General features: G+C 42.7%; 1 protein-coding gene across 3 annotated transcripts; it reads left to right on the forward strand.

Annotated features, from left to right (window-relative positions):
- The first annotated feature begins 8,005 nt into the window (after positions 1-8,005).
- Positions 8,006-11,802, forward strand: klf5b (Kruppel like factor 5b). Of its 3 annotated transcripts, none has more exons than XM_019255764.2 (4): positions 8,006-8,307; positions 9,978-10,899; positions 10,988-11,047; positions 11,426-11,802. In XM_019255764.2, exons 2-4 carry the CDS (start codon positions 9,990-9,992, stop codon positions 11,602-11,604), a joined length of 1,149 nt encoding a protein of 382 aa, XP_019111309.2. In that variant the 5' UTR covers positions 8,006-8,307; positions 9,978-9,989; the 3' UTR covers positions 11,605-11,802. The 3 variants fall into 3 exon arrangements, with proteins under 3 accessions (XP_019111309.2, XP_019111308.2, XP_019111310.2); XM_019255763.2 differs by lacking the exon at positions 8,006-8,307 and adding an exon at positions 8,723-9,266; XM_019255765.2 differs by lacking the exon at positions 8,006-8,307 and adding an exon at positions 9,126-9,201.
- Positions 11,803-14,242: the final 2,440 nt, after the last annotated feature.

Genomic DNA, 14,242 nt, shown 5'->3' on the forward strand with positions numbered 1-14,242 from the left:
CTCAATATGCATATAATTTGGGGTTACATTCGAAGTTTGGGTTTTAAGCTTCTTGATGAAAGACAGCTATGAATAAATGTAATCTTTTCTCTCACATATGGTCATTTGCTGAGGGCGAGGAAAAAAAAAGTCTTTGTATGCGCTTTCACTGTTAATATTCCTCATTACTGTTCCGTGAGGTTCATTGTCCTTCTCGAAACACCCCAAATGATCGAGAAACGTCGCAGATTTCAGATATTTATTGCCAGAGAAGAGAAGTTACCGCCGAACAATATTGTTCCCGTCATGTTTTAATGCCCTCAGTTCGTCACGGATGATTGTACAGAGGGAGGGAAAAAAGTTTAGGCCACACTGGAGAGGAACTTATTTGTCGAGCAAGGGAAAATACAACGAGACGAGGGCAGACTGTCAAAGGACCGAACGCCATTCATCTGCTAACCTGTTCAAGGTGTGCCTGGTTGATGTCCTCCTCCTTTGGTGGGGAACATATGTCCACAGCAGCTGTGCCACCGTGAATAGGCAGTGATTGTGTGCTAGCTAACTGCATTCCTGGGAGCCAGGCCAAGTCTGAGTGGAGTGAGCTGTCCCATTTTTGATACCAGCTTCTCCTGCATTCCACCTGATTTACATGTCTCTCTCTCTTTTTTGTGTGTGCACGGGAATAGTAGCCATTCTCTTCCCTTGGTCAAAATAGCAGCTGACTTGGAAGATCTCGTTTTGGTGTTTGTTTTTTCAGACGAAAGATGCTGAAGAGGTGATCCTGAGACACATTTCAGATGAAGTGCTATAAAGGTGCGCGACTCGGAACAGGTGTGTTACCGTATCTTTTCTGCGGTGACACAGTTTTTCAGGAGCTCACGGGTTCTAGCGGCTTGACTCTTGTTGTAATGATGTATGATAGAAGTTTGATAACACGCTAGATTGTCCAGTCAGGCGAAGCTATTTCTGTTTGGCACGAGTGCTGCATCAGTATTTTTTTTCAAAGAACTGTGCATGTGAAAGCTCTGTGCAGGTTGTCACTAGATAAAGTAGTTCCCTCGCTTAATGACCTCAAATAATTGCATGCAAACAATCAGAGCTAGGCAGTGCTGTGTACTTCACCCCCCCTCCCTCCCTCCCTGGGTGCTATCATCTCAAATATGGCATTCATCCTCTGGACACGAAACTCAAACACCTGTAATTGTTATCAGACACTCGCACAGGAAAGCGAAGGCCTGTAAAGGCAATCTGCATGTAAACATTAAAAGGCAGCCGCGAAATGGAAATCTCATTTCATCATGTCCGATGATCACAAACAAACAATAGACATCTGCGATATTTCTCCGTGCTATCGCAGACCTCCATCCCGTGAGGAACAAGGTCAACAGAAGAGCCGTGAACGGGGGGGGGGACGGTGATCCCAAAATAACAGTCGCGAGCACTAACAACCCCCCCTTCTCTCTTAAACAACACAATCACACAATCAAAGCCCCACTGCCTTTCCCTCATTGTTTAATTTCTGCTGGCTATCTTAGATATCTCTGCGGCTGTTCTTATCTTTGACCTTCAGCTTGTTGCTTTGTCGTCGCGCGTCCCCCCCTCCACCACCACCACCTCCTCTCCTCCTCCACCTACCTGCTCCCACCACCACCACCACCCCCACGCCAGTGTGCTGCGACCTTCAGAGGGGTGTCATTACTCCCTGACCCATTTGACGATCCCCTCATGTGGAATGTGCATATGCCGAATCGCTGCGGATCTGCACAGTATGGGGTGAGGTGAAGTACTTACAGAAATATGACTTGACACGCTTTATCAAATGGGGAAAGATGAAGACGAAACAGCTGCTGGTGCTGTCGTAAGCAATCTGGCCGTGATTGAATAAAAGTGTCAGGAAAAGGGCCGCTTGATGGTCTTTTGTTCTCCCCCATCCAGCTTGATGTTAGTTTGAGCTGTCAGGAGGGAATCACAGCTGGGTGATTTATCAATACTTGGAGTGACCTTGCAGCCACACTGCTGTGTGTGTGTGTGTGTGTGTGTGTGTGTGTGTATGTGTGTGTGTGCACACAAGCTCGTATCTGTGTGCGGCTCTCGTGGATTAAAAAGACACAAAGTGGAATATTTTCAAAATAGTTGGCACACACAGACAAAGACTTGGCTTGACTTGGAACAAAACTCTTCTCTTAGACACAGTAAGTGGATTGTTCTGCCAACACGATAAGGGTATTTTTCTCAACATCAGAGCGCTCAAAGTACCACCAGCAAATGTTTGGGAGAAGTGTGTCTCTTTTAACTAACGCTGCGTTTGAACAAGGTTTTTTTTTTTTTTTTTACCACCTAATTCTCTTTCATACTTCTTCCTAACCCGTCCACACCATCTCTTCACCTCAGTACTTTCTTTGAGATGTACTTGGACAGCCTGTTTTGTTTTTTTCGTTTCACAGCCAGCCATTGACTGTCTCTGTTGTGATTAAGCAGATGTTTTATTGCAGACTGGAACAGTCATTACTGCCATAAACCCATCTGTGGAATTGCTTTTTATGCAAATTTACAAAGCATCTGCATAAATAAAGTTCTAATTAATACCTTTCTGCAAACCTCTGCGCTCTTTGATTCCTAAGTGTTCTTAATTGTGTACAAGCAGGTAGAAAGTACAAATCAATGCTCGCGACACGAGAGGGGTTTTGTTCTCCTCGTACGCCGCTTTCTGCATGTTTTCATAACTCTTTTAGCAGAAGTGTGAAGAAATAATTGTTGTTTGGCAATATTTTACACGTTTATAGATTTTTCCCAAGCTGTTATTTAAAGATATACAGTACAGTTACACATAATTAAGATTTTGACAACCCAACATGGTTAATTATTGACAAATCTTTGATTAGGAATGAGCTTAAAGCGATTCCAATCAAGGATAACATTTATGTAAAGATGCAGTGAGTTGCATTTTTAGCTCCCGTTGTAGGTTACAAGGGAAATAAAAACAAAATCTGCTGCTACCGGTTGATTGGGAACTACTGAAGAGTAAAGTTTCCCCGAGAACATTAAGGCTCGCTTTATAGATCCCTTTGTTGTGAGGGTGCCAATGGAAGCTCATTAATTTCCCCAGGTTTTTAATGGGGAGTGTTGAACATGTGGCAAGAGTTGTCTTGGTGGGACCCTTATGAGTTGCACCTCTGCTGTTGACGCTTTTTTTTTTTTTTAATTGTGAAGGTGTCCCTTCGCTAAGTAATCAGGTGCATTTTTTTTGTTGTTTTCAAAATGTACGTAAGCGCGGCTGATGGATGATTTATTTTCTTTAGCTCTAATTTAGTTACTTTTAATATGCCATATTGCGTCAGTCCGTTTGCAGTGTCTGTTTCGTAACAGTAAAATAATGGTATGAATAATTCATTTTCTGCTCGCTCTCCTCCCCAGTGCTTATGATCTCTGCAAAGTGTGTCATTATAATGAACCCAACTTAGTGTAGCTCTGGTATGGATGCTCTTGTATACCGAGGTACGGTAAATAAAAAATAAAAGAAAGCTAAAATGCGTTTTGGAGTGAACTTGAACTCGCGTTACCTCAACGAAATCAGACGGAGAAAGAGAAATTCTGCGAATAAAGAAAGACTTTGTTTGAAAGATTAAAGGAGGCATCTGAGCCATGAGTGAGGAGGAGGGGCTGCAGTCAGGAAGGTCAGGGGGAAGAGACGAAGAATGCCTTCAGAGAAAATGAAGGCAAAGGGTTTTCTGCACTTAACTTTTATTTTGTAGGAATCACGATGCCGCAGCTCGATCTCAGAGCTTCTTGTGCTTCGACAGATCTTAATTCGATTCACTAGGTGGCAGTGTCACTTTTTTTAAAAAACACATTAGCACTTAAGTAGCACTGTGTTACACTATATGTGGTCAGGCATTTGAAATTAGACCTAAATATGACGTTAAACGTGTGTGTGCGGCTGCTTTACTGCGTGTAAACTTGGTACCACTCACTTCTGTAACTTGATGACAGCTCTCTGGTAAAAAAAAAAAAAAAAAGTGCAGACACTCTGATCGAGGACAGTCTGCTTTTATCAACATTGCAGCAGGGCCAGGATATCTTATACAGCACAAAATACAAACACAGGTTATGCTACTCTCCCTCTCTCTCATCAGCTCGTGAGATCTAGCAACTTTTAGCATAATGAATTTAGCAGGGATGCCTTCTCTACACAGTCCATCAGGCCTGCCATCTACCAGATTAAATTATGTCTGTAAGCATTAAAGCTTTGATGCTGTATTTGGGCGGCACGCGTGCATCCATTTGCAAAATTCTATATAACAAAATTAAAAACATGGACACCTATGGAAAATGGCTTGGCACTAGCACTTAAACCCAACCACTCCAAACAGTTTGCTGACTAATGCATTTCTAATCATTTCTGTGATCAATGTTAGCGACTGTGCAATAAGATTAATCAGCCATATGCAAAGCTAGGATCACCTTGAACAAGGCAAGAAGGAAGAAAAGGAAGATAAAGGGACTGAAAGAAAAGCGTCTTGGCTATTATGTATGATAAGCACACTGTACAGATATAAAGCACACCTGCATTATTCACGTTTTTTTTCATGCAGTTGGTTCTGTGTGTGTGTGTGTGTGTTTGAGCGGCATTACACCGGCGTCGTGCTCCCCCTCAGCTGTGCTTTGGCATCTGTGCGTGGCCATCTCACCGCTGAATAGCTGCCTGATTATTCCAAATCTAAGGGAATATTCAAACAAGGCCGATAATGCATTCTTCCATATGATTCTCCAGAGCTGGGACAGCTGTTCAGCAGCTTTCAATGCCATGTTTCCAGAAAGGGACAGATTTCTCTGCTCAATTAATGGGCATTAAAAAAAAGCAAGGGAGAAGTTGGAGCAGAGTCATAAAGACGGCTTCGAAAAATATAGAAAAACAGCTACACTTTAACTGAAATCATGTGGAAATTAATGTTTAACTTCATAATCAATGGCACACACAGGATTTCAATGGCCGTGTAGGCAAACTGGGCTGATGTACTGAGATGTAAGCACACAAACGAGGAGTGCCGCCGCTTACAGCTTACATTCCCGGACAATAACTGTCAGTAAGTTCGTCACAGGCGCACTTATCCAAAATCAAACAGATTACAAGCTGGGAAAACCTGTGCAACAACAAAAAAGAGATAAAACTTTAATGGCAGGACATCATCAGACAGGAGGAATTACCTGGAGATCAGTGTTGTCTTTGTTCACTTCACTTTGACCACACAGGGATTTGAGAATGCAGAGCGCTGCCGCTGTGCCGCTGCCTTGTAAAGTTTCAACTGGCAGATGAATTCTTCCAGTCTGGCTTTCCTCCCCGTCTCTCCTCTCTCTCTCTCTCTCTCTCTCTTTCTCTCTTTCTTTTGAGAACAACGAGGAGGTTGTCTGTCCAAGGGCACACCTGTAAGGTGCAGACCCTCGACAGGCTTACCTCAGTGGCCTCTCTTGCTGTACTCAAAAGGCAATTATTCCTCCGAGAAGATAGAGCACTGTCAACTTCAAACAGAGGACATTCTTTAGGCAGATTAGACTAAAATTATGTTTTATTATTTCGGCCCTGAAGAATGAATTGGACTCTATTTGGTCGTCTTTTGTGGTGAAATCCAAGACAGTTTAAATGGCAGAGGTATGTTTGGAGTCTGGGTAATACTCCGGTGTCTTTATGAAAGGGCAACAGAGAGGATCAGATTAGAAGGCGAACAGCGAGAGTCTTTCAGCAGCGGCTGTGCTATCATCTCTGTCTTCTTGTCCGTGCCTGTAGAGAGGTTAAATTAAATGGCTGTAATAAATGTTTTGGTCTTGCTGATGTGGTATGGCTGGCTATCAAACGAAAACACTGTGGAGAAACGGCATGCTGGAAGATCAGAGAGAGGGAACAAATGGAGGGTGGGAGAACTATGTCAGCACATTACCAACATTAGAAACGGACTTGTTTTCACTTAAACCTCAATTATAATGGTGGCTCCAGAAACAATTATATTGATGAATGCTTTCTAAGTTACTGTAATTAAATTATTCCATTTAATTAACGAATTATATTGAATTTCTCCCCAGAGGACGGCATTAGCCTCATCTGCTGTTTTACAAACAGGAGTACTCTAATGTTGTGTGCTATGGAAATGATTACTAATGCCTAATGAAACTGTGTCAGATCAGATAAATGCCGCACAGAGTCAACAAGCCAAGCTTGTAACGCAGCCAAAACTTGAGACGAAATAATAAAGCCAAAGAAGAAATTATTGATTCTATTTTCTATTTTTTTAATCTTTTTTTTTTTTTCAAGGGCAGACTTTGAAAAGCTGACATCAAATAAATTATAATTCTGAGTGCCTGTGCTGGAGGTTTTTAAAAGAGAGTATGGAAAGTCAAAGAAAAATGCACACGCCGTGTTTAAGATGCTCGTATTGAAACGTGAAATGAAAATAATCTTTGTTTTAAAGGTAACTCACGTGTCATAAAAAACACTTTAAGACACTGTGTGTGTGTGTGTGTGTGAGGGGGGAAAAAAATCTAAATAAAAGTGTCAACTGACTTCATAAAAACAGGCATCACTTTGCTTGTTTCCCACTCACCGGCTCTGTGGAAAGTAATGAAACACACGGTATAAAAAGTGGGACGCATTAACAGTTTGATGGTTCAGCAGTACGTTAAAAAACACACACACCAGTTCCACTGCAGCTGACCATTGCCCTCTGCTGGGAGTGCCAAGCACCTGCTCCAAGACAGACTATATATAGAGCATAAGATTTGTTTGTATTTCTTGTGTTACACCCAGTGTCATAACATTTAATATTATTAATGGGCAAAACACGGATAGGATAGCCACACACACACTCTGTATACACACATGTGATAGTCACATCCATAAACACAAAGCACAAGAAATAACTCAATCTGCTTACAGAAAGTTATTTTAGCCTTTCAAAATAAAAACACACACACACACGCTGTGTGCTTCATGTGTTTATTGTCCTATCCCCTCTTGGCCCTGGCCATATTAGTCCATGAGAGAGAGAGCGCAGAGGAGAGAGGAGTTGTGATGCTGTAAGCACATACCGTGCATTCTCTCTCCTCCGCTGTGCAGTTGTTGGGCATATTGTGAGGGTTTTTTAATACGTTGGGGGGTGGGCGATATGGAAGGAGGGCTCGGCTCACATTCGCCGTACAGGAAGAGCCACGGCCAAGAATGACAGTTGCTCCTCTTGGAGCTGAGACATCCATGGATTTAGATTGCACTTTGAAAGGTCAGCACATGACGGCCAATCAGTCAGCTCCTAATTGGATGATCAGCAGTCATTTGAATATGTTTTCAGATATATTTATTTTTATTTATTTATCTTACTGACTCATGAAAAAATATGGATATTTTCTTTTGGCGAGCGCTCGTCCTGATGATGTTTGTGTCGTGTAATCAAAACCATAATATATTTGATTTATTTTCTTAGTTTTGTTTTAAAAAGTTCAGCAGAACACGTGTGACACACTAACAAAAGGTGGGAAAATATGTTAGATTAAAATTATAAGTCAAATATAACAAATTAGGGTGAGTTCAGAGGAGGTTAAAGGATTTTAAAAACTTGTTTTGATGATGAATTTATAAGAAGAAAATGACTTTCACAGCCGAGTCCTGCGCTGCAAAGATCTGTCACTTACAAACTCAAATAAAAAGCAACAGATGAACATGTACGCATGGTAAGAAATGTGTTTTTCCATATGCTGTGTGATTACTTTAAGCTTTATCCACCTATGACCTGATCTAACCTCGCTTTCAAAGCCTGTTGAGTCAGGCCTACAGTGGGTGCAGTTACAACATTTTAATAAGAGGACAGAAACTGCCTGAAGTCAAACATGGATGGGAGTGGCACTAAATGACAGTGATTCTTTTTTTTTTTATTTATTATTATAATGTAATGCTGCATAAGTCTTTGTCCACATCGGTGCCAAGGTTGTGGCATACCTGTGTTTCCAGTTCCAGCATGTTGCACTGACATGGGGTAATACTCTGTACACCTGTGTGGGAAAAAAAACAACACTTGTCAAGTGAGTTCTGTCTCTGTTAAGCTGAGGTATAAAGCTGCTGTCACCGTGATCTCTAAAGACGCAGGCTTTGAGGTTTGGAGGTTGGATTTTGTGATTCTTTTCGGAAGCCAGAAATCTGGTGTGTATCTAAAAGGATGTAAAGAAACATGTCAAGAGTTCCTGCAGGGTCACCAGAAGAAGAAGACACGTAAACAGGGTGCAAAATAAACGCAGCAGGTTTATTCCAGGGAGCAAAGTTTGGACAACTGCAGATCATCGCTGCTGAATGTAAGTGTGACCCCCACACCGTGCGTTTGAGTGAAATGCTGAGCTATTTTGATGGAAACATCCACTGGCAGTAGTATATGTGTGAGTGTGTGTGAGTGTGTGTGTGTGTGTGTGTGCTGCTGGCTCAGGAATGTTGGCATCAAGTATGCAGTCCTGACAGACAGCTGCACTGCAGTGGCGTTTTTAACATGCCAGACCAGGAGACCAGGAGCAGTCAGTCAGTCAGTGCCGGCTCAGAATAAAGAAAGAAAAAAGTTTACATTAGATGATAGGGGGAAAAAAAGTGAAGCTGATTGGCTGAGGTGGCAGGTGAGACACTGACACGTCACTGGAAGGTCAGACAGAATCAAAAAAAAGGTGTTAAAGGAGGCACATCAGACCTGATCCAGATCCAGATCCACTGACACCTCCTTTTTTTTCTTTTTTAACCCTCCCACGTGTCATTTCTTCTTCTAACCTTCGAACCATTTCACCTCATCACACCGCACAGACCTCAGTATTCATTACATTAGGCGTGTCCCTCCTGATCTACGCTCGCTTGTCCTGTTTATTTTGTGCATGTTCAGCCCCGCCCTGCGGAGAGGAGACGCGCCGTTTCCACGCAGTTGCGTAATTTGACAAGCCAGCGCAAAAAAAAAAAAAAAAAAAATAGAGAGAATGAACGTTTGACAGCTGGCTCTCTCTCTCTCTCTCTGTCTCTATCTCTCAGAAAACAAAAGAAATACCTATGCTTCGTTTATCTGTGAGAGATCTCGGATAGTTTTTGTGTCTCTCTCTGCGCTTTTATGGCCGCTGCCGTGAGGAATAATGTTTGGGTTGCTCCGGGGCAGGACGCGCAGTTTCTCCGTAAAACCAACCCCGCCGCACCGCCACTGACAGCCGACGGTCTGAGAGGTGAAGACCATGGACAAGTGCTCTGTAACATGCCGGGAACTTCCTCTTTTCATGATTATAATTTGGTAGGAGGGATTGCATTTATTTATTTTTTATTTATTTATGTTTTTTTTTTTTTTGCATCAGAGCATCACACACACACACACACACTGCTTACTGATCTGAGTTGCTGCTGCTGCTTTGGATGTAGAGATGCTGCTGATGAGAGCAAAAAAAAAAAAAACAGGCTGTTTTCATTGTCAGATCTAAGCCTAAATAATGGAGGCAGGCCCGTGTGTGTGTGTGTGTGTGTGTGTGTGTGTTTGCTCTAATATTCACAGCTATTATCCCAAACACGTGACTGAAATCCGTCCTGCACTGATGCTGTTTGAATCACAAGCGGGGCTGGAAAAAGGCACAAAAAAACAAAAAACAGGAATGGAGGGATGTGATGTGAAACGTTTGCAGCTCCCAGCAGCACAAACTTGCTCTGAAGAGATAAATAACGCTGCAGCAGCAGCAGCAGCAGCAACTGGATGTTCTAATTTCAGCCCGGCTGGAGCGTTTCAGGAGGGCGTCTGCTGCTTGTAAAAAAAGGAGGGTGGAGGTGGTGGAGGTGGCAGTGCAGGACCCTAATGTGTGCACAACAGTGTTTGTCCTGTGATGCTTCATTAGGACTACAAGTGGAGAACTGTGGGTGAAGACAACTAGGGGTCCCACATGGCTGTGCATCTATCCAACACCCTGAATCTCTCATCTCTGCTTTACTGATCACCCCCTTCTCTTCTGTCTCGCAGGGTAAATCCGAGATGGACAGCTACCTGTCTCCGCACCAGCAGGATGTAGTAAATCCCAAAATGTTGTGCAGGGACGGCGGCGCTCTGATGCTGGAGCCGCCTTTCTCAGAGGACTTCGCCTCCCCTTACAGCGTCAACATGAGCCTGCTCCTCCCTGACGTCACATACCTGCGCCCCGGCCTCTGCAGGACCGTGAGACAGATCAAAACGGAGCCGCCGCACTCCCTGATGCACGCCGCCTGTCAGGGCAACGGGGCGGCGGGGCCGCCGGCGCTCCCAGAGTACCCGGGTGTTTACGGCACGGCCGACGCAGGTAGTGGTAACTTTTTCATCAAGCAGGAAGTGCCAGATTTCCAGGATGTTCCCCTGTTTCAGCTTTTGAACTCTGACCTGGAGCAGCTCGTTCACGGGTCGCAGCTGAACTCCATCCCCATGCCCTCGTTAAGTCTTCCCATCGGGCACGTCCACACTCAGAATTCTGCCAAACCCGCAAGCAGCCCTCAGAATGAATGTTTCCGACAACACGCAGGCCATCAGCAGAGACCGACCTATCTGCCCCCTTCTCCGCCGAACTCTGAGCCCTCGAGTCCAGACAGGGGGAAGGAGCTCCTTCTGTCCCCACCTCCCTCCTACGAAGCCAGCATCGCCTCTAAGTTAACTTTTCAGACCCGTAACAATCCCGTCGATCCGGGGCAAACTTCTAGCGCAGCGCCAATCCAAAGCCAAGACCAGAGTTCCAGCGGTGGATTAGTCCAAAGCCCGGGTCCTGTGCACGTCCAGCGTCCAACCCTGACACCAGTTCAGACGTCGGCAGGTGTCGGCCCGCTTTCCCCGGTGTTGGCCCAGTCGGCTCTGTTTAAGAACAACAGGAGGAATAATCCTGATCTGGAGAGACGACGGATTCACCACTGTGACGTCCCAGGTGAGCGTTGCTTCTGATTTTTTAGGCACACCCAGCTGAGAGAACAATATTCTGATCTTAATGAGCTCCTTCTTCTTTATCTTTTCAGGCTGTAAGAAAGTATACACCAAGTCTTCTCATTTAAAAGCTCATCTACGGACCCACACAGGTAAAAAATGTTGTTGGAGTTGCATTTCTTATTTTTGGGGGGTGAAAAGTTGGAAGATGTTGCCATGCAGAAAAAATGTACTTGGCATGCAGATACATTCTGTCTGCTGACAGACCTGGCCCACATCTCACTGCTGTCAAATCACATAAAAACCCTGCAGCTCTCATAAAGGGGGCAGAGAGAGAGACAGGACACGCTGTGATTTATGGCTCACGGTTGGGATTTTTTTTCCATCATCAAAACTCATTCATCAGTTTTGAGATACATAGAAATGATCCATACTTTTTAGGTCATGTTATTTATTGAGGGGAATGTGTGTTGCGTGTCTGCTGTAGCCTCGTTTGCCTTCTATATTTTTTCACATGTGTGTGTTTGAAGGAGAGAAGCCGTACCAGTGCTCCTGGGAGGGATGTGAGTGGCGCTTCGCCCGTTCTGACGAGCTGACTCGCCATTTCAGGAAACACACCGGGGCGAAGCCTTTTCAGTGCGGCGTGTGCAACCGCTGCTTCTCCCGCTCCGATCATCTGGCCCTGCACATGAAGAGACACCAGAGCTAGAAAAAAAGAAAAGAAAGAAAGAAAACCTCTCCTGCAAATCAAGTTTTTAGTTTTCAGTCAACGTGGACTTCTCACGTCTCAGCAAACAAACAGATTAAACTGTGGATTATTCCACTCGCTCCCCAGTGGAGACATTCTTAGCAGTGCTGGCCCACAAGTAATTGTTTCTTTTATTGTAAAAAAAAAAAAAAAAAAAAATCAAATATATACTGTTGCCTTATTTTATTTCCACATGTATGCCCGGAGAGGTGTCAGTCAAAAGTAATTTGCCAAATCTAATGATCTAATGAAATTTACGGAACAGGATAAGGGCCACATCATCTCAGATTTCTGATTTTAAAGTCAGATTTCTGATTTTAAAGTCAGAATTTTGAGTTTGAAAGTCAGATTTTCGAGTTTTAAAGTAAATCTCTGAGTTTGAAAGTCAGATTTCTGATTTTAAAGTCAGATTTATTATTTTAAAGTCCGAATTTTGAGTTTTAAAGACAAAATTCTAAGTTTTAAAGTAAAAACTCTGAGTTTGAAAGTCAGATTTTTGATTTTAAAGTCAGAATTTTGAGGTTAAAAGTCAAAATTCTGGGGACAGTGTGTAGCTCAGTCCCAGCCCAGGGTTCGGATCCGACCTGTGGCTCTTTCCCGCATTCCTGCATGTCATTCCCCCGTCTCTCTCTCTCCCCACATTTCCTGTCACTCTTTAGCTGTCTCTATCAAAATAAAGCTTGAAAAGGCCAAAAATAATCTTTAAAAAAATAAAAATTCTGAGTTAGAAAAATGAATTCTGAGAATAAAGTCAGAACTCAGATAAATTGTTCACATGTGGCCCTAATCCTGTCCCGTATAATTTTTTTTTTTGGGTTTCAAAGTGCATAAACTGTACAGATCATGTCAACACTGACATGTCATTTATGGGCATTTATCCAATTAACCTAAGTAACAAACTGCCATACTGTAAGCGCAGATATGAACTGGAAGGTTAAAGAGTGTTGTTGTTTTAGCCAGCAAGTCTTTTTAAGGACTAACTAAAGTGTGTGCGTGTATGTGTAACATAGAAGGTAACAGCAGTTAAAGTTAAAGTTGTACATAAGCAAGTCGTGGATTTATTAAAGGACGCAGTCGTGGGACGAAATATACGAAATATGAACGCAGCGCTGTTTGCGAGCCACGTGGTGAATGCAGTGCTCACAGCATGAGTCTAACACTGCCAGATTTATAGGCTTGTTTTTGTCGATTCGACGCCATCGGAGGAGAGCTCCGAGTCGATGACGTTTCTCGACAGACAGATCGAGACCCACTCGATTTTTTTTTTTTGCCTCGGTAGCTAATTACGTATCCGAACATTAGGAATCATATTACTGATGATTTGTCTTCATAAGTGGTTTCAAAGTAACGTCTGCCTTTTCTTTTTTTAGATTCAGACCGAGCACCCGCCGGTCTGAACGTCTGCGTGAAGCTTTTTTGGTTTCTTCGACTACGATCCACAAACACCTTCTGAAAAGTGCCTTTAACTGCTTTTTTTATTTTTTTTGTCTTTTTTTGGATGAAGGGACAAAGTTCTTTTTTCAGGTACTCTTCTAAAATCTATATTTATGACCAAGTTTCTTTATAATTTGAGTCAGGTTGAACAAAATTGATTTGTTAAGATGTATATATTTTGTATCTGCTGTCTGAGGATACAATCCATTGAATGTTTCCGGGTGTGTAAAGATTTTAAACTTTTTTTATTTTATTTTATTTTTTAAATTTTATTTTGGCTACGAAGGATCAAATTATAGAATATCGTCACAGTCTCGACACTGTCATCACTTTCTCCAGCCAGCCAAGATAGCAGCTCAGCGGAGTACGTGCCAGTGAATCGTTGCAATACTTTTAAAATACACACACACACACACACACACACACACACGCACACACAAATATTTGGACGAGAAAGGCGTTACGATATTTTGTGTCATAGCTTCATAACATGACGACGTAGTCCAAACGGATCAAATGTGCTATGACGCGCACAGTGCAAATAAAAGTTTTGTGTTGAATATTTGTTTTTTTGAATGCGTGATTTTATTTATATAGCACCTAATCATAACAGGAGTTATCTCTTTATATACACTTTCCATGCATACAGATAATAAATGATTCATAAATGATGAATGTATAGAAGAAGGTCATGAAGTCATGCTGACATGTGTCGGAATGAAGGACCTGTGGTAGCGCTCCTTCTTACATGGTGGGAGGAGCAGTCGTATGTTTCCACATTACATTTATTTTACTGATTAAGCTTTGGATGCTTGATGACTGCAGTCTATTTTCAGCGCAGTGTCACAGTATTATATCCAGCCTGTTGTGCAGGATTTCGTGGCATCTGGCAGTTCAGTTGTTGATTGCAACCCTGTCTCCTCACCCTCTATCTAGAGCCAGTGTTCAGTTTGTCCATTCTGGGCTGCTGTACAAATATTAAAGTTAATGTAAAGTCATGATAAATATGTGTTCTTAGTTTATCAGACCGAAGAACAAAGTGTTATTAACCACCCAGCCAAATTTAAATGATTAAAAACATCGACAAGTTTATGAAATCGGGTAAAAATGAATTCTCGCGACTGAAACGTGTCGGATGAGTTCAGAAAATGACATGACTAACTTT

Source organism: Larimichthys crocea, chromosome XVIII (assembly GCF_000972845.2).
Source record: "Larimichthys crocea isolate SSNF chromosome XVIII, L_crocea_2.0, whole genome shotgun sequence".
NCBI classification, from domain to species: domain Eukaryota; kingdom Metazoa; phylum Chordata; class Actinopteri; family Sciaenidae; genus Larimichthys; species Larimichthys crocea.

Coding starts and splice junctions, on each gene's coding strand:
- klf5b (XM_019255763.2), top strand. CDS start 9,093: ATGGCCGCTGCCGTGAGGAATAATGTTTGGGTTGCTCCGGGGCAGGAC. Junction 9,267..9,977: donor CTTTTCATGATTATAATTTG/GTAGGAGGGATT, acceptor TCTGTCTCGCAG/GGTAAATCCGAGATGGACAG. Junction 11,048..11,425: donor TCATCTACGGACCCACACAG/GTAAAAAATGTT, acceptor GTGTGTTTGAAG/GAGAGAAGCCGTACCAGTGC.